This window comes from Dermacentor albipictus, chromosome 6 (genome assembly GCF_038994185.2).
Source record: "Dermacentor albipictus isolate Rhodes 1998 colony chromosome 6, USDA_Dalb.pri_finalv2, whole genome shotgun sequence".
NCBI classification, from domain to species: domain Eukaryota; kingdom Metazoa; phylum Arthropoda; class Arachnida; order Ixodida; family Ixodidae; genus Dermacentor; species Dermacentor albipictus.
In genome coordinates, this window is record NC_091826.1 from 20,301,491 (window position 1) to 20,315,703 (window position 14,213).

General features: G+C 48.1%; 2 protein-coding genes and 1 long non-coding RNA gene across 9 annotated transcripts in view; 1 reads left to right on the forward strand and 2 right to left on the reverse strand.

Moving 5' to 3' along the window:
- Positions 1-1,190, reverse strand: part of LOC135921018 (uncharacterized) — a 34,378-nt gene extending 33,188 nt beyond the window's left edge. Inside the window, exon 1 of the mRNA XM_065455310.2 lies at positions 1,081-1,190. The gene's annotated coding sequence lies outside the window, so the exon portion shown is untranslated. The remainder of the gene's footprint in view (positions 1-1,080) is intronic.
- Positions 1,191-4,296: 3,106 nt separating this feature from the next.
- LOC135921047 (uncharacterized) overlaps positions 4,297-14,213 on the forward strand; it is a 33,967-nt gene continuing 24,050 nt past the window's right edge. Inside the window, exon 1 of the long non-coding RNA XR_010570420.1 lies at positions 4,297-4,848. This is a non-coding gene — a long non-coding RNA (uncharacterized lncRNA). The remainder of the gene's footprint in view (positions 4,849-14,213) is intronic.
- The window catches only part of LOC135921046 (cadherin EGF LAG seven-pass G-type receptor 2), a 59,465-nt gene continuing 50,627 nt past the window's right edge, over positions 5,376-14,213 (reverse strand). For 6 of the 7 annotated variants that reach the window (XM_065455362.2, XM_065455361.2, XM_065455367.1 and 3 more), the window contains exon 28: positions 5,376-6,183. In XM_065455362.2, the coding sequence (XP_065311434.1) occupies positions 6,097-6,183 (87 nt within the window). In that variant the 3' untranslated portion in view covers positions 5,376-6,096. Of the gene's footprint in view, positions 8,454-14,213 lie in introns of all 7 variants that reach the window. The other variant, XM_065455363.2, reaches the window with a different exon arrangement.

Below are 14,213 nucleotides of genomic sequence, written 5' to 3' on the forward strand. Positions count from 1 at the left end.
AATTAGTCAAGACAACATCCGGTGTCTGTGCGATCTGCTGCTTGAATTGGCGAATTGAAGCTTAGAGAAATAATAAAGCACACAAGCTGCGTGTGCTGGAAAAAGGAAACGGCTCAGAAGGCTATACTACGAGAGCTATGACTGATACATTTCTACATATATGTATTCATCTCATCTATGGGATAGCTCCTGTTCCGAGCCTTATACTTATGTGGAAAGGGACTGATGTTGTCCGCGTCAGTCGATTTTTGCTGATTCTGAGTAGTTGGAAGGCATAATTTCTTGGAAAAATGGCCGCCAGAGGAGCAGCGTGAACTCGAGCGGATTTTGAAACTAGGAAAACTGTAGGATCTATATGATCCTATAGGATCCAATGATCTATAGGATCTATAGGAAATCTATAGGATCTAATGCACGCGCTGTTGCTTTTTCTCTGCGTGTAGTCGTTAAGAGAGCCAGTTTAAGGGGGGAAAAGAGGGAAGGAGAGGAAAGCAATATTGCAGCGCCGTGGTTTTAAAGCGCAACCGTGGTAGGGAAACGGAAGGCGATATAAGCATGCATGTCCATGATACGCACACGACAAACTGCCTTAAAATATTTAGACTTGAGGGGAAGCTTCGTTAAAAATCTATAACACGGCAATCAGCACTCAGATATAATTATAACCCTAATAATAATTGTAAATATTCATCTCATCTATAGGATCTAATGCGCGAGCTGTTGCTTTGTCTCTGCGTGTAGTAGTAAAGTACACCACTGCTACTCACGGGGCTGCTTCGACATACCGAAACACCGAGCATAGCCTCCTATGCACCGAGAAAGGGCGACTCGCGGTGGCACTGCTGTCGGCAACTACACAGGAAAACGCTCCCGGCAGATTAATTCAGCCTTCATTCTGTATGCTTGCGAGTGTATCCCAACAGGAAAAATCGACAGCAACATCCAAAAAGAGGTCAGAACCAATACACTCTGAACGCATGGAAATCGACACGACAATGCTTGCCAGTAGACCTAAAATATTTGAAACATGCGCTACGGATGGTTTCTTCTTAAGGAAAAATGATGCAGTACGAAACATACCCGGAATATAGGCGGAATGGCCACGAGAAAGCGGTCCCGTGGAAAAAAAGCTTGCTTGCTTATACCATTGAAACCATCAACAACCTCGATGTGCCACAGTCGGGACGCCGAACGAAGCAGTGAATGGCTATCGGAGAACTTCATTCTATATACTGCCGCGTCACTGATAATGCACGCTGTTTTCCCGTAGTACCACTGGCTGTAGGCGTAAACATCGTGGCTGCCTTCTGCGCGACGATAGCGGACCCTGTCCAAACCGGTAACACTGAGCCAGCCGCGTTGGATTGCAACGACACCCAACTGGAGAAACCTAACGCAACCACTTGGGGACGAGGCGCACTCCTCGGCGTATCTTTTGGTTTCACAACGGTGTGGAGTTTTCGGTACATCTCACCAAAAAAATGGCCCCCATTTCCTTAAAATATGATATATCTGCTGTTCTTGCTTCTGCCAGGAAATTGGTGCTAGTGTAACTCTTATAAAGAAGCAGCCTGAAAATGAAATCGTCGAAGTCATAAGTGACGCATGCTGTTCGAAAAAATTGAAGTCGTACGTTCGACCAAGGTCATTTTCACAAACATATCTACGATAAGTTGTGATTACGCAATAAACTCGACAGCTAGACTTGTAAAAGGTTCGGTTAGGTTTTCCGTGGTGATACGAGACTGAGACTGCAACGCTGGCTAGTCTATCTCTGGCCAGAGATTCAGTAGTTCCAGCATTTGGAGAAACCAACAGTTTCGTGCGCGTCACACCAATCGTTGGGCGCGACCGATTATAATACTTTATCCGAACCCTTACCCCTCGCCCGCAGGTCAAGAAATGTAGCAAGCTGATTGCGCACTCTGAAATATGGTCAGGTGGTCCCAAAGGATTAGGCACGACGCAAGTAGCGCAAGCTGAAATTCGCTAAAGCGGAAACTGCCCGGCGCCGCGCGTCATCCGCGATTACGATCGAGCGTGTACCGCGAATCCCACACCTCACTCCCGTTCTCTCATCCCCCCGTCAGCAGCGAGACTGACCAACACCCTCTGGACTGACCAACACCCTAGAGGGTGTTGGACTGACTGGACAGCCTGGCTCAGTTCCGGGGACGTCCACCGACAGCTTGAACTGGTGGACTGGGCGGAAAAGGCCAAGCAGGCCCAGGGCCTTACTTGAGCCCTAACCCTCAGCCACGTCCCTCTTTACCTTTCCCCCTTTCAATAAAGTTTATCACCACCACCGCGAATCCCGCAGGGCCTCCGCTACAGCGCATATGCCGAGGAGACACAAAACACAAGCCTCGCTGCCGAATACGTAGTGACGAATGCGTAGACGCGAATACGTAGTAAACAGTACTTTATTCGACTGCTTTATAGAGAACGAATATTTCGCCTCAGCGGAAGTTTTGTTTGATTTTCAAGCTAGGGGGGGGGGGGGGGGGGCATACTTTGCCCCGCACTTTCGGTAGTGAAGAGGGGGGGGGGGGGGGGCAAAGTATGCTGAGCAGCCCAGTTCTTTGCTGAGCAGCGCCACTGACACAAGCAAAGCTAAGGAATAAAGTCCAGCTTTTCTTTAAGGCACGCCGACGGTCGATGATTAAGGAACACAGCGCCAGCGGCGTCTATCAACTGAAGGTTTATTCAGAAAAACGTGCTCAAATACAACCTTGATAGGAATAGAGAAACTTAAGAGGAAGCTTTAGCTCGGGTGCTCCTATCTAAATGCATGTAAAAGGAGAATGAGTTTTTCTCGGCAACCACTGCACCAAATATGACGAGGTTTGTTGCATTTAAAAGAGAAACTTAAAATCTAGTGGCTGTTGGTTTTCAGTTCTTTATTTAGGTCGTCAATTGCGTACTAAAAATTGCCGAAAATTCCAAATTTCCGGAAACGGAACTATCAAGTTTACAACTCTGTAACTCAGCAATTAAAGGCGATATCACAATTATGTTTTTTTTTTGCATCTAATAGTACATCTACAGCGGACAAAATTGATATGTTACGAATAAATCTCAAAAAATTTAGTAATATATGGAAATACAACTTTTCCAGAACCCTTGTATACAACGTAACTAATTCACGTAAATTCTATATTTGTCCGCTTTGAATTATTTAATGGATGCCGTTTACAGAACCGTGATATCTCTCCTCGATGCAGAACTACTAAATTATAAACTTCGTGCGTCTAGTTTTTTCGAACGTGCCAGTTTTTTAAAATTCTTTTAACAGACTGCAGGCCCTAAATCGAAATTCCACTTCCAACAGTCACTATAATTTAGCTTTCTCTCTAAAATGCAACAAATTTCATTAAAATCGGTCCAGGGGTTATCTCAGAAAAACGTTTTTTGCATTTTACATGTATTTGAATAGGCCGCATCGGAGTTGGGCCCGAGTTAAAGCTTCCTCTTAAAGAGACACTAAAAAGAAAAACGATTTCTTCTGCATCAGTAAATTACCCCTCTAGGACACCAAATACACCACTCTTACCACGATAAGACGCTTGGTAAGCCAGAAAAAAGCGCAAGAATGAAAGACGGGTGGCGACGCCCCTTGAAGTTCCCACACCTGGTCGCTGTGACGTCATGGATTTTGATGGCATCTTCTAGGGCCTACCTAATTATATAGCGGTACAGATTGACTACAATGTGTTCTAAAGGAACCAAACATTACACGTGGCAAGTTTCGGGAACCGTTACTGAACCAACGCGGCCCGAATGCGAACATAATTTGGAATCCCTGACGTCACACTGACGTTCGGGCGTAGGAGTTTAGGCGCGAAATTCGAATACTGATACTTCGACCTTCATTTTCTCATCTAATATCATATGAAACTACTATATTGAAACGACTGCTTGCAGTGTTCTCAAACAACACTTTATTAGTCTAAACTGGTTTGTTGCTCCGCTTTAGTGTCCCTTTTTGGTCGCCATAAGAACAAAATAATGAGCCATCAGTAAGTGCTATTTCGTCTCTCAATTGATACCGACGCCTGGCTGATCGCACATGTACGCGTGTCTGACGATGTGAAAGGCTTCAGTGTTTCCACGCGGTCGCTAATCGCGATGCGTGTAGAGGCGAAATAGAGCGCCTTTGGTTTTCGTAGACAGTGAAGCGAATGCGTGTCTCCCCCCCCCCCCCCCTTGTTGCGCTATAGAAAATAGCGTGCCACCACATCGCTATGACGTAGCCGTTAGCGATTCCTTCTTGTTCCGCAGTCCCCAGCAGAAGATAGCGCCAATAGCGTCATGACGTGATCATGGCGTCCTAGGATCGCGCAACATTCGCATGCAAAATCGCACCACGGTGCCGATCGCGCGCTCACTCCCTCTTTCTCTCCTTGTCGCGAGCTGTGCCTCTCCACGACGCGTTAGCGTCCGTTTCCTGTCGCCTGACGATTCTACGTTTGTAGCGAGAGCTGTCCGAGCTAGGGAGGGAGAGGTGCAACATGTTTGTCCGAGCGTCGCCGCGATGCCCTCTGGACTGTTGTTATCGCACGTGAGCCCCTTACAAAGACACTGCTTGTACTCCCCGCGCAGCAGTCCGCAGGAGATTCTGTCTCCTCCCCCCCCTCCCCTTCATGGAAACGTTCCCCACTCGCAGTTCAACGTTGCTCGGTGTTGCTGTCAACAATAGAGGACGGCGGAATCCTCGACGCGTCATTGCTTTGTTTAAGTATGTTGTGAAGAAACGCCCCCTTGTTTACTCGACCCTGCAGTGTCGTCAGGAAGGACCCACATATGGTGAACCGCGTCGGGACTGTTGTGTGGTGCCATGAGCTACGTGTAGGTGACCTTTCGCCTCTCGTGTCAAGCATGCTCGTCCGATTGCATGTGCACTTCATTTTCGTGGTGAACTTAGCGGAGCGTTGTGTCCAGTGCAACTCGAGTGCCGTGTGCGTGCGTGTTATATGTGCCTTCTCGCGCGTACCGGGGTGGGGGGGCGTGATTCTGCGCATGCATTGTGTGCATGTTCGTGTGTTGGCATGTGTGTAATGTTAATGTTCGGTGTGCTGTACCGTACACATGCAAGGCCGGTAAGTCGATGCAAACTAGGAACTTGTTTGTGAACTCGGTGAGCAGCGCAGTCTGTGCCTTCTTGCCATGCAGTGTTGCTCCTAATTAAAATTTTGCGTTTTCATTTAATGCAGTATACGATACAGCTACAGGCGACGAAGCTAGGCTCGTGTCATTCTGTACCGCATATACGTCACTAACTCCAACAAGCTTAGTGTCACTGAGATTCCAACATCGTGTTGGATCAGCGGGTTTCCTGTCGTGTTTATAGTGTTTAAAGTAAAACAGACCACTGCTTCATTTTCAACCAATATTTATTGATCATTGTAAAAACAGTTTTAAAAATGCAGTTGCATCCACAACATGACTAGACATATTTTTTTGCTGAGCTGCAGCAGCCATAAAAGGATTGTTCACGTCGAAAAAAAGTGGAACCGTTGGCAGCCCACCAACATTGCACAAGTGATCACACACGTACGTTACACAGTATGGTTGTTCAGATGTTAAAAAAAAAAAAAGTTCGCCTGGAGTTGTGGTCTGGCACATAAATACGCCGCTAAAACAGTATAAAGACAGCAACTAAAACCACTTTGTAAGAAATGCTCCACCTAAAGAAATTAATTACAGACTCGACCTCAACTTCTTCCATTCTGTGCCTTAGCTGGAGAACAATGAGATTTAAAATGGCCATGTTTTAAATAGTCTTGTAACACACAATGCACAAGCTTCCAAGTTGTGGAAGCGGAGAACACATTCCAATGTGGACAGCAGTAGTCTGGCACAACCCAGTCCACTGCTGAAGAGAACAACCAGCTGATAATGAAGTCAATATAGCTTCAGTGAAAAAGAAACATCTTGTACTGTTTGCATTAAGCTGACATCTATGCATAAAAATATAGTCTGTATGCCTTCATGCCATAATCTCCTTACTGAAGCATTTAGTAGTAGATTCCGTAATAGATTATACAGAAAGCAGACAGAAAATATATGGAATTACTCGACTGCATACGGAATGTTTCAGTAGGTTGAGCTGTAATTTGTAGCGAAATACCAAATGAGTGTTCCCTCTATCAGTGGGCTGTACAGCAGTGAACAAGGCCCTCCCTGCACAGAGCAGAGAAAAATAACTTCGAAACAATTCTTCGCAAAGCTACTACAAAACTTAACAGGTAGCTCATTCAGCATAGTCAAAGCCAATGTTATGACAGTTGGCGAGTAAAGCTTTAGGTGCAAGAGGAAAACAGCGACAATGTGTCTCAACTGCTCTGTGTTACTGCCAGCAAGTGACACTATGCAAGATGCCATCATATCTTTAAAAGCATCACAGTACATGATAAAAATCCACAAGAACAACTTGAATACAAATAAGGGGCAACTGCGATTTGCACATGCCTTAAATAAATAACATGGAAGCATAATAAATATAAAACAAAGCTAACTTTCACTGTGATAAGACAGGCCCACATGGAAGGACTTATGAGATGTCAAATTTCTTTCAGTCAAAACAGTTGTAAAGAATGCTGCAGTAGTTTTTGGAGAACGAAACAACTTGAACAGCTCCTTACACAAGGTAGTTTGGGACAGCACTTTAAACAATCACAACTTCAAGAAGCCCTGAAAGAAAACAACACAGCCAACAACCTCTACGGCCTACAACTGTGGTTCCGAAGGAACTTCTGTGCCAGAACAGGCAAGTCTGTCGAAATGAAACAGTAAGCACTGTCAAACATTAAAACCAACAGCCAAAGAGCTCCTCAAGAAATGAATATACACAAGACATGTTTAAAGCCACACATGAATTAATGACAACCACTTCGCTTGAACGATGGCAAACGTTAGCGCATTCCACAGACTTTGCATGTGCATGCTTGCACGGATAAAATGCGCTCAATGAAAACGGAGAACATGGAGATGTCTCTTCAGCCCCTCTTAACGACTCACAAAATGGGCACACACAACTGTTGACACCACTCACTGACAACAACACGGGAAAAAGTGGGGGTGGTCAGCCTTGGTGGTGATTACACGAACGTGCACCAAATTGAGCACAAAATTAGTGGCCCCACAGTGGCAAGTTGTGTTGCAAAAACGCAGGTGCTGAACAACAGACCCGGCCACCTAGACTTAGTCATGACTGTGGTAATTATTAAGTCAAGCCTTAAGTCTCTGTTTCTTATGGTATTGGGTAATGCTAATGCCAGAAGGAACACTGACACAGCCTTTCAGCTGGCCACTCTCAACAGTACGAGTTGGTCAAATGAGAGGGACTAGAGGCTGGCAATGACATATTAGTGTGAATGCTCGTGGTACCTACTTAATGCTAATGCATTAAGATGCACTAAGTGGCTGTAATGTAATGTTAATGCAGTAGGAAGTGTGAACTGTGCGGTAATGTGAGGAGAAAGTAACTCTGCCTTTATAAAAAGTTTTGCATGTTAAGAATGAGGCCTAGGCTAGAAAAACAGGGAAAGGCTAAAAATTAGTTACAAAATGTGTTGTAAAGAAAACTAACAAGAGTTTGCAGTATCATCTTGCATGTGTTTAAGTAAAGTTTAAGTGTGATAAAAAGTCATGGTTTGATAAAAAAATGACAATGAGAGGCCTGCTCTTGGCGAACACAAGTAAAATCTGGAGTAGAGAAGTTAAGTTAAGAACAGGTTATTAAAATTTTCACCGTTGAAGTGAAACTGAAGTTTCTGCTTTTGCAGAAGCACACCAGTGAAATATACTTTTGGCACACAGCTATCTGGGGCTCCTTTCTGCAATGTGTGACTGTGTCAGTGCTCCGTTGATAATCTAAAAGATGTTGCATGTTTTGAGGTGTACTTGATCCTCCCTCTAGTCATACGCATCTCCCTTCTTAAGCTTCTTGTGACTACTCCTTTCTTGTAACACTTATATATATATATATATACACACAACATTACTGAAAGGAAAGCAACCCATGTTGCATGGCCTTGATTGATGCTCTCGGATTATGGCAATTATTGTCGTAGCACAAACAGACAGACACTCTGAAAGGTGTAACTGTTTTCAGGGTGCTCATGAAGGGAAAGGGAGTTCCACACACTGAGCGAATGCATACTGCTGCAGTCAGCAAGACTGCAGTGTTTTTGATGAATGGTATGAGCAAATGGCTCTTCTGATCTAATGCTTTACGATGATGGGAGTGATTAAAATGTGTCTTAGTTGCGGGAAGGACTGTTCTGTGCGTTGAATGTTTTTCCTTCTTTTGTTCGATGGCCGCTGTGACGCCTGGCGCACACACATACACACACACACGCAGAGGACGGCAATCAGACAGCAGTCACCGTGAAGGAAGGATCTGACTGCTGCTGAGATGATTCCTCGTCCTCGTTTTTGGCCTCAAAGATCTGGAAGAGATGTGAGCCATCAAATTGGCATGCTGTGGCGATTTGGTAGGTCAACATCAAAGAAAGCAAACAGCACAAAAGCAGTGCAAGAGAAATGTGGATGCAGACAAGGCTCCCCAATGAGAATGTGCGGAACACTTGTTTGGTGTCTTTCTTGTCTTCGTCTATGCTCCTTGCACTGTTACCGCATCTAGATAAACCGACTAGCCCAACATCGCGCCCTTTAGCATAATCAGCCGACACGTGCACTATTGTCCCGTTCCTTTGTCCTCTGTTTTTTTTTTCATGCTGTTCATTTTATAAGATGTTTGAATGAAGTGTGAACCTTAACAAGGAACAAAAATGCACATGAACAGCACCCAGCTTTGCAGAGCATGAAAGGACTGCATATTCTCTGGGTTGCACACACTGACTTATCTAATTCATCAACAGCTGTTATTGTTTGCAAGACATCTCCAAGTCCGCAAATACTGTACACGGGAAGATGCAAGACTGTGATGTGGTTAGGTAAAAGATTATAAAATACAACTCATAAAAAAAACAATAAACATTAAAAAGAAGGGGGAAAAAAAGCTAGTTTCATGTCATGTACCAGAACACAGCTTATTCGAAACCAGTAAGTTTCCAATGGACATACTAAAGTTCAAAGTAGAAGATTAGAAAAATTTTGAGACACCTGGTAAATGTGTCAGTTTAACAACACGCCACTCAAATTATGAAAGCCGGAAAGCATTCTGACTGGAGAGAAACTATTTCGATACTTCCTGCAGATGCTTTTTGCTCTCCTATAATACAGCTCCTAGCGCTAAAAAAAAAAAACCAGAGACATTCACGGGCTCTCTGAAGAGAGAACACAGTACGAGGCTAGTGAAAACATTTGAGGCAGGGTGCACTCAAAGATAACTTAAAGAAACATTAAAGGGAAAAATAAGATAAGCTGTATTAGTAAATTACTTTTCCAGAATTAAATAATAATATTGTTACGTAGAAAGACGCAGACGACAAGCTATGTACAATATATTTACAAGGAAAATACGCTGCGCTTGGCCAAGAGGCAACAGCCCGCGCTAGCTTCTAAATCGTCGTCTTCGTCTTCTTCCTGCTCAGCTCTTCGTCAGTGGGAGCATACCCCGTAGCACTACCCCCGGCGGCAAAAGCGCCGTCCCGGAGCGACTAAAGGCTGGACTCTGAAGCAGTGTAGTAGCTCTTGAGCCTACTGACGTGCACGACATCACTAGACGCCAGAGTAGATGACGAGGTTGAGCTCACAGGAGCAATTTCATAAGTCACAGGCGTCACCTGGCGCAGCACGCGGTAGGGTCCTGTGTATCGCGAAAGGAGCTTTTGTGAAAGTCCGACGTGACGAGAGGGCGACCACAAGAGCACGAGCGCACCAGGCGAAAACTGCACGTCACGGTGGCGGGCGTTGTACTGACGCTGCTGAGTGGTTTGCGAGTCCGTCAGTCGAGCACGGGCAAGCTGGCGTGCATGGCCGGCGAGAGCGATGGCGTCGCGCGCATACTCGCTTGTTGAGATCGAAGCAGGAGGAAGTGCCGTGTCAAGGGGCAAGGTCGGTTCGCGACCGTAGAGCAGATAAAAGGGAGAAAATCCGGCGGTGTCGTGCCGGGAAGAATTATAAGCGAATGTGACGTAAGGAAGCGCAATGTCCCAGTCGCGGTGGTCCTTGGAAACATACTTTGACAGCATATCGGTAAGAGTACGGTTTAACCGCTCTGTCAGGCCATTGGTTTGAGGATGGTATGAGGTAGTCAGCTTGTGTTGAGTGGAGCAGGAACGTACAATGTCGGCGATAACTTTCGAGAGGAAGTTACGACCACGGTCAGTGAGCAGCTGTCGCGGGGCGCCATGAAGTAAGATAGTGTCCCGCAAGAGAAAGTCCGCGACGTCAGTGGCGCAACTGGTAGGGAGAGCCCGCGTGATAGCGTATCGGGTGGCGTAGTCAGTTGCGACGGCTACCCATTTGTTCCCAGAGGATGACGTGGGAAAGGGACCGAGGAGGTCTAATCCAACACGAAAGAACGGTTCCACAGGGACAGTGATCGGCTGGAGATGACCAGCAGGTAGCACCTGAGGTGTTTTCCGACGCTGGCAGGTATCACAGGCAGCAACATAGTGTCGGACAGAGCGAGCGAGACCAGGCCAATAGAAGCGGCGGCGGACGCGGTCGTACGTGCGGGTTACGCCAAGATGTCCTGCAGTAGGTGCGTCATGCATCTCAAAGAGCACAGTCTGTCGTAGATGTTTTGGCACGACAAGAAGATCAGATCCGTCAGGGAGGAAGTTCCTTTGGTACAGAATGCCGCCCTGGAGGACATATCGGCGAACGGATGCGTTGGTAGGTGTAGAGCGCAGACGCTCGATGAGTACTCGCAGCGATAGGTCTCGGTACTGCTCATCGGCGATGTTAACGAAGGCAGACACAGAGAAAATGCCGTCGGCAGTACTACTGTCGGCGTCGTCAGGCTCGTCTACCGGGTAGCGAGACAGGCAGTCAGCGTCCTTGTGTAGTCGGCCAGATTTGTAGGTGACAGAGAACGAATATTCTTGGAGGCGTAGGGCCCAGCGACCAAGTCTTCCTGAAGGGTCTTTCAATGAGCATAACCAACAAAGCGCGTGATGGTCTGTGATAACGGAAAAGGGTCGGCCATATAAGTATGGGCGGAACTTCGCAACCGCCCAAACTAGGGCCAGACACTCACGCTCAGTGATGGAATAGTTGCGCTCCGCGGGTGAGAGGAGCCTGCTGGCGTAAGCGATAACACGGTCGTTGCCGCGCTGGCGTTGTGCCAGTACTGCGCCAATTCCGTGACCGCTGGCATCAGTACGAACTTCGGTAGGCGCAGACGGATCGAAATGGGCCAGAACGGGAGGCGTTGTGAGAACGTCGATTAGATGCGAGAATGCAGAGGCCTCGTTAACGCCCCACTGGAAAGGGGCGTCTTTTTTCAAAAGCTCGGTTAGTGGTCGTGCTATGGCCGCGAAATTTTTCACGAAACGGCGGAAGTAGGAACAAAGGCCGATGAAGCTGCGCACATCCTTCACACACTTCGGAACAGGAAAGTGCGTAACAGCATGGATCTTGCCTGGGTCCGGTTGCACTCCGTTCGCGTCAACGAGATGCCCAAGGACGGTAATCTGGCGACGGCCGAATTGGCACTTCGATGCGTTCAGTTGCAGACCGGCGCGACGAAAAACGTCCAGGACTGCCGAGAGGCGCTCGAGGTGCGTAGCGAACGTTGGGGAGAATACTATGACGTCGTCCAAGTAGCACAGGCATGTGGACCATTTGAAACCGTGAAGAAGGGAGTTCATCATGCGTTCAAAAGTGGCAGGAGCGTTACATAGACCGAACGGCATTACTTTGAATTGATAAAGACCGTCCGGAGTTACAAAAGCAGTCTTCTCGCGGTCGAGATCGTCCACAGCAATCTGCCAGTAGCCGGAGCGGAGGTCAATAGAAGAGAAGTAGCGAGCACCATGGAGGCAGTCAAGGGCGTCATCGATCCGAGGTAGGGGATACACGTCCTTTTTGGTAACCCTGTTAAGGTGCCGATAATCCACGCAAAAGCGCCATGAACCATCCTTCTTTTTTACCAGTACAACCGGTGACGCCCATGGACTACATGACGGTTCTATGATGTTATTGGCAAGCATTTTGCGAACTTCAGCGTGAATAACTTGACGCTCAACCGGTGACACTCGATACGGGCGGCGATGAATAGGAGGGGCATCGCCGGTATTAATGCGATGTTTAACAGTTGTAGTTTGGGCCAAAGGACGATCGTTAAAGTCAAAAATATCGTTGTAGGAAAGCAGAACGCGGTAGAGCTCACGAGCGTGCTCGGACGGCATGTCGGGCGCAATCATTTTCTGTAAGTCGGCGATGGTGCAAGTTGTCGACTGAGATGGTAGAGGAGGATCGGCTGAATTGCTGTCTACCTCAATAGATGCTATTGAGTGATCTTCGAATGAGCAAAGTTGGGCCAGAGACATCCCGCGTGGCAGCACTTGTGTCGTCAAGCCAAAATTGACCACTGGCAGGCAGACGCAATTAGCCGTAATAGATAAAACGGTATGAGGTACCGTGATCCCGTGTGTAAGGAGGACGTCTTGTAGAGGAGCCGCGATATAGTGACCGTCGGGCACTGGTGGGGATGACACTAGGTCAACGTAAGTCAGTGCCGTAGGTGGCAAGCGAACAAAGTCGACGGAACTGAGGCGACTGGGGTGTGGTTCAGCGGGATCCAGAACAGGCAGGTCAAGGCGGAGAGTACTGGCGGAACAATCAATGAGAGCAGAATGTGCGGAGAGGAAGTCTAAGCCGAGGATGATGTCGTGGGGACAGTGGGCGATGACTGTGAATAGCACGACTGTTGAGCGATCGGCGAAGGAGACGCGGGCGGCACACATACCAATTACGGGGGCTGTTCCGCCATCGGCGACACGGACAACAAGCGTCGTGGCGGGCGTGATTATTTTTTTCAGGCGGGTACGAAAGTCCGCGCTCATTACCGACAAATGCGCCCCAGTGTCTATAAGAGCAGATACAGGAACACCGTCGACTTGCACGTCAAGAAGGTTCAGATGAGTGGGCAACGTCAGTGGAGGATTTGGCGGCGTAGGGAGCAATGCAGCGTCACCTCGAGGCGCTGCATCATTCAGTTTTCCGGCTGGGAGCGGCGTCCGAAGGGAGTCGGCGAAAAGGAGCGACGGGGCTGGGGAGAGCGAGATTGTCGTCCTTGGGGCGAAGGTGAACGAGAATAGGGGCGGTTCGGCGCAGGAGAGTCAGTGGCGGCATTATCGGAGCGTGCGGCATAAGGACGAGAAGGGCCACCCAAGGGGCGGGAATAGGCAGTATAAGCAGACCGGGTCGGGGAAGTCCAGCGACTTCGACAGTGCCGAGAAATGTGCCCGATGCGACGGCAGTGAAAACAAATGGGCTTGTCGTCAGCAGTGCGCCATTCAGCTGGGTTGCGGAAACGTGGTGGGTAAGACGATGCGGGACGGGGCGGAATCGAAGAAGCCGGATGGGTATCAGGGTGATGGGCCGAGCAGATGGTGTGAAGGCCCATGTTTTCGAACTCCTGGCGGACAACTGCCTGGATCAGGGAAACCGTGACTGCCGGTGCGTTGGTGGGGCTGGAGTCGAAGGCATCCGGATAGGCGGCCTCAATCTCACGCCGAACGATCTTGGTAATATCGCCGGTGGTGTTGGGACGAGGAGCGTCGGCACAGGAAGAAGTCGCTGGGGTGTTGGGCAGACGGGCAAACTGCTGATCGATACGTCTGCTTTTAGCGAGTTCCAGGCGGCGGCACTCTTTGAGAACAGCATCCACCGTCGCGACGTTGTTGAATACGAGCAAGTTGAAGGCGTCATCGGCAATGCCTTTGAGGATGTGGGATACCTTGTCCGACTCAGGCATGTGTGCATCAACTTTGCGGCACAGAGCCAGGACGTCCTGAATGTACGTGACATAGGGCTCTGTTGACGTCTGCACACGGCCGGAAAGCGCCTTTTGCGCGGCAAGTTTGTGACCGTAGGGGTTGCCGAACAAGTCTCGGAGCTTTTGCTTGAACGAATCCCAACTGGTGAGCTCCTCTTCGTGCGTCCGAAACCAAACTCGAGGTGTGCCACCGAGGTAAAAGACTACGTTGGCGAGCATGATAGTGGGGTCCCACCGGTTATTGCGGCTGACGTGTTCGTAAAGGCTGAGCCAGTCCTCGACGTCTTCCCCATCT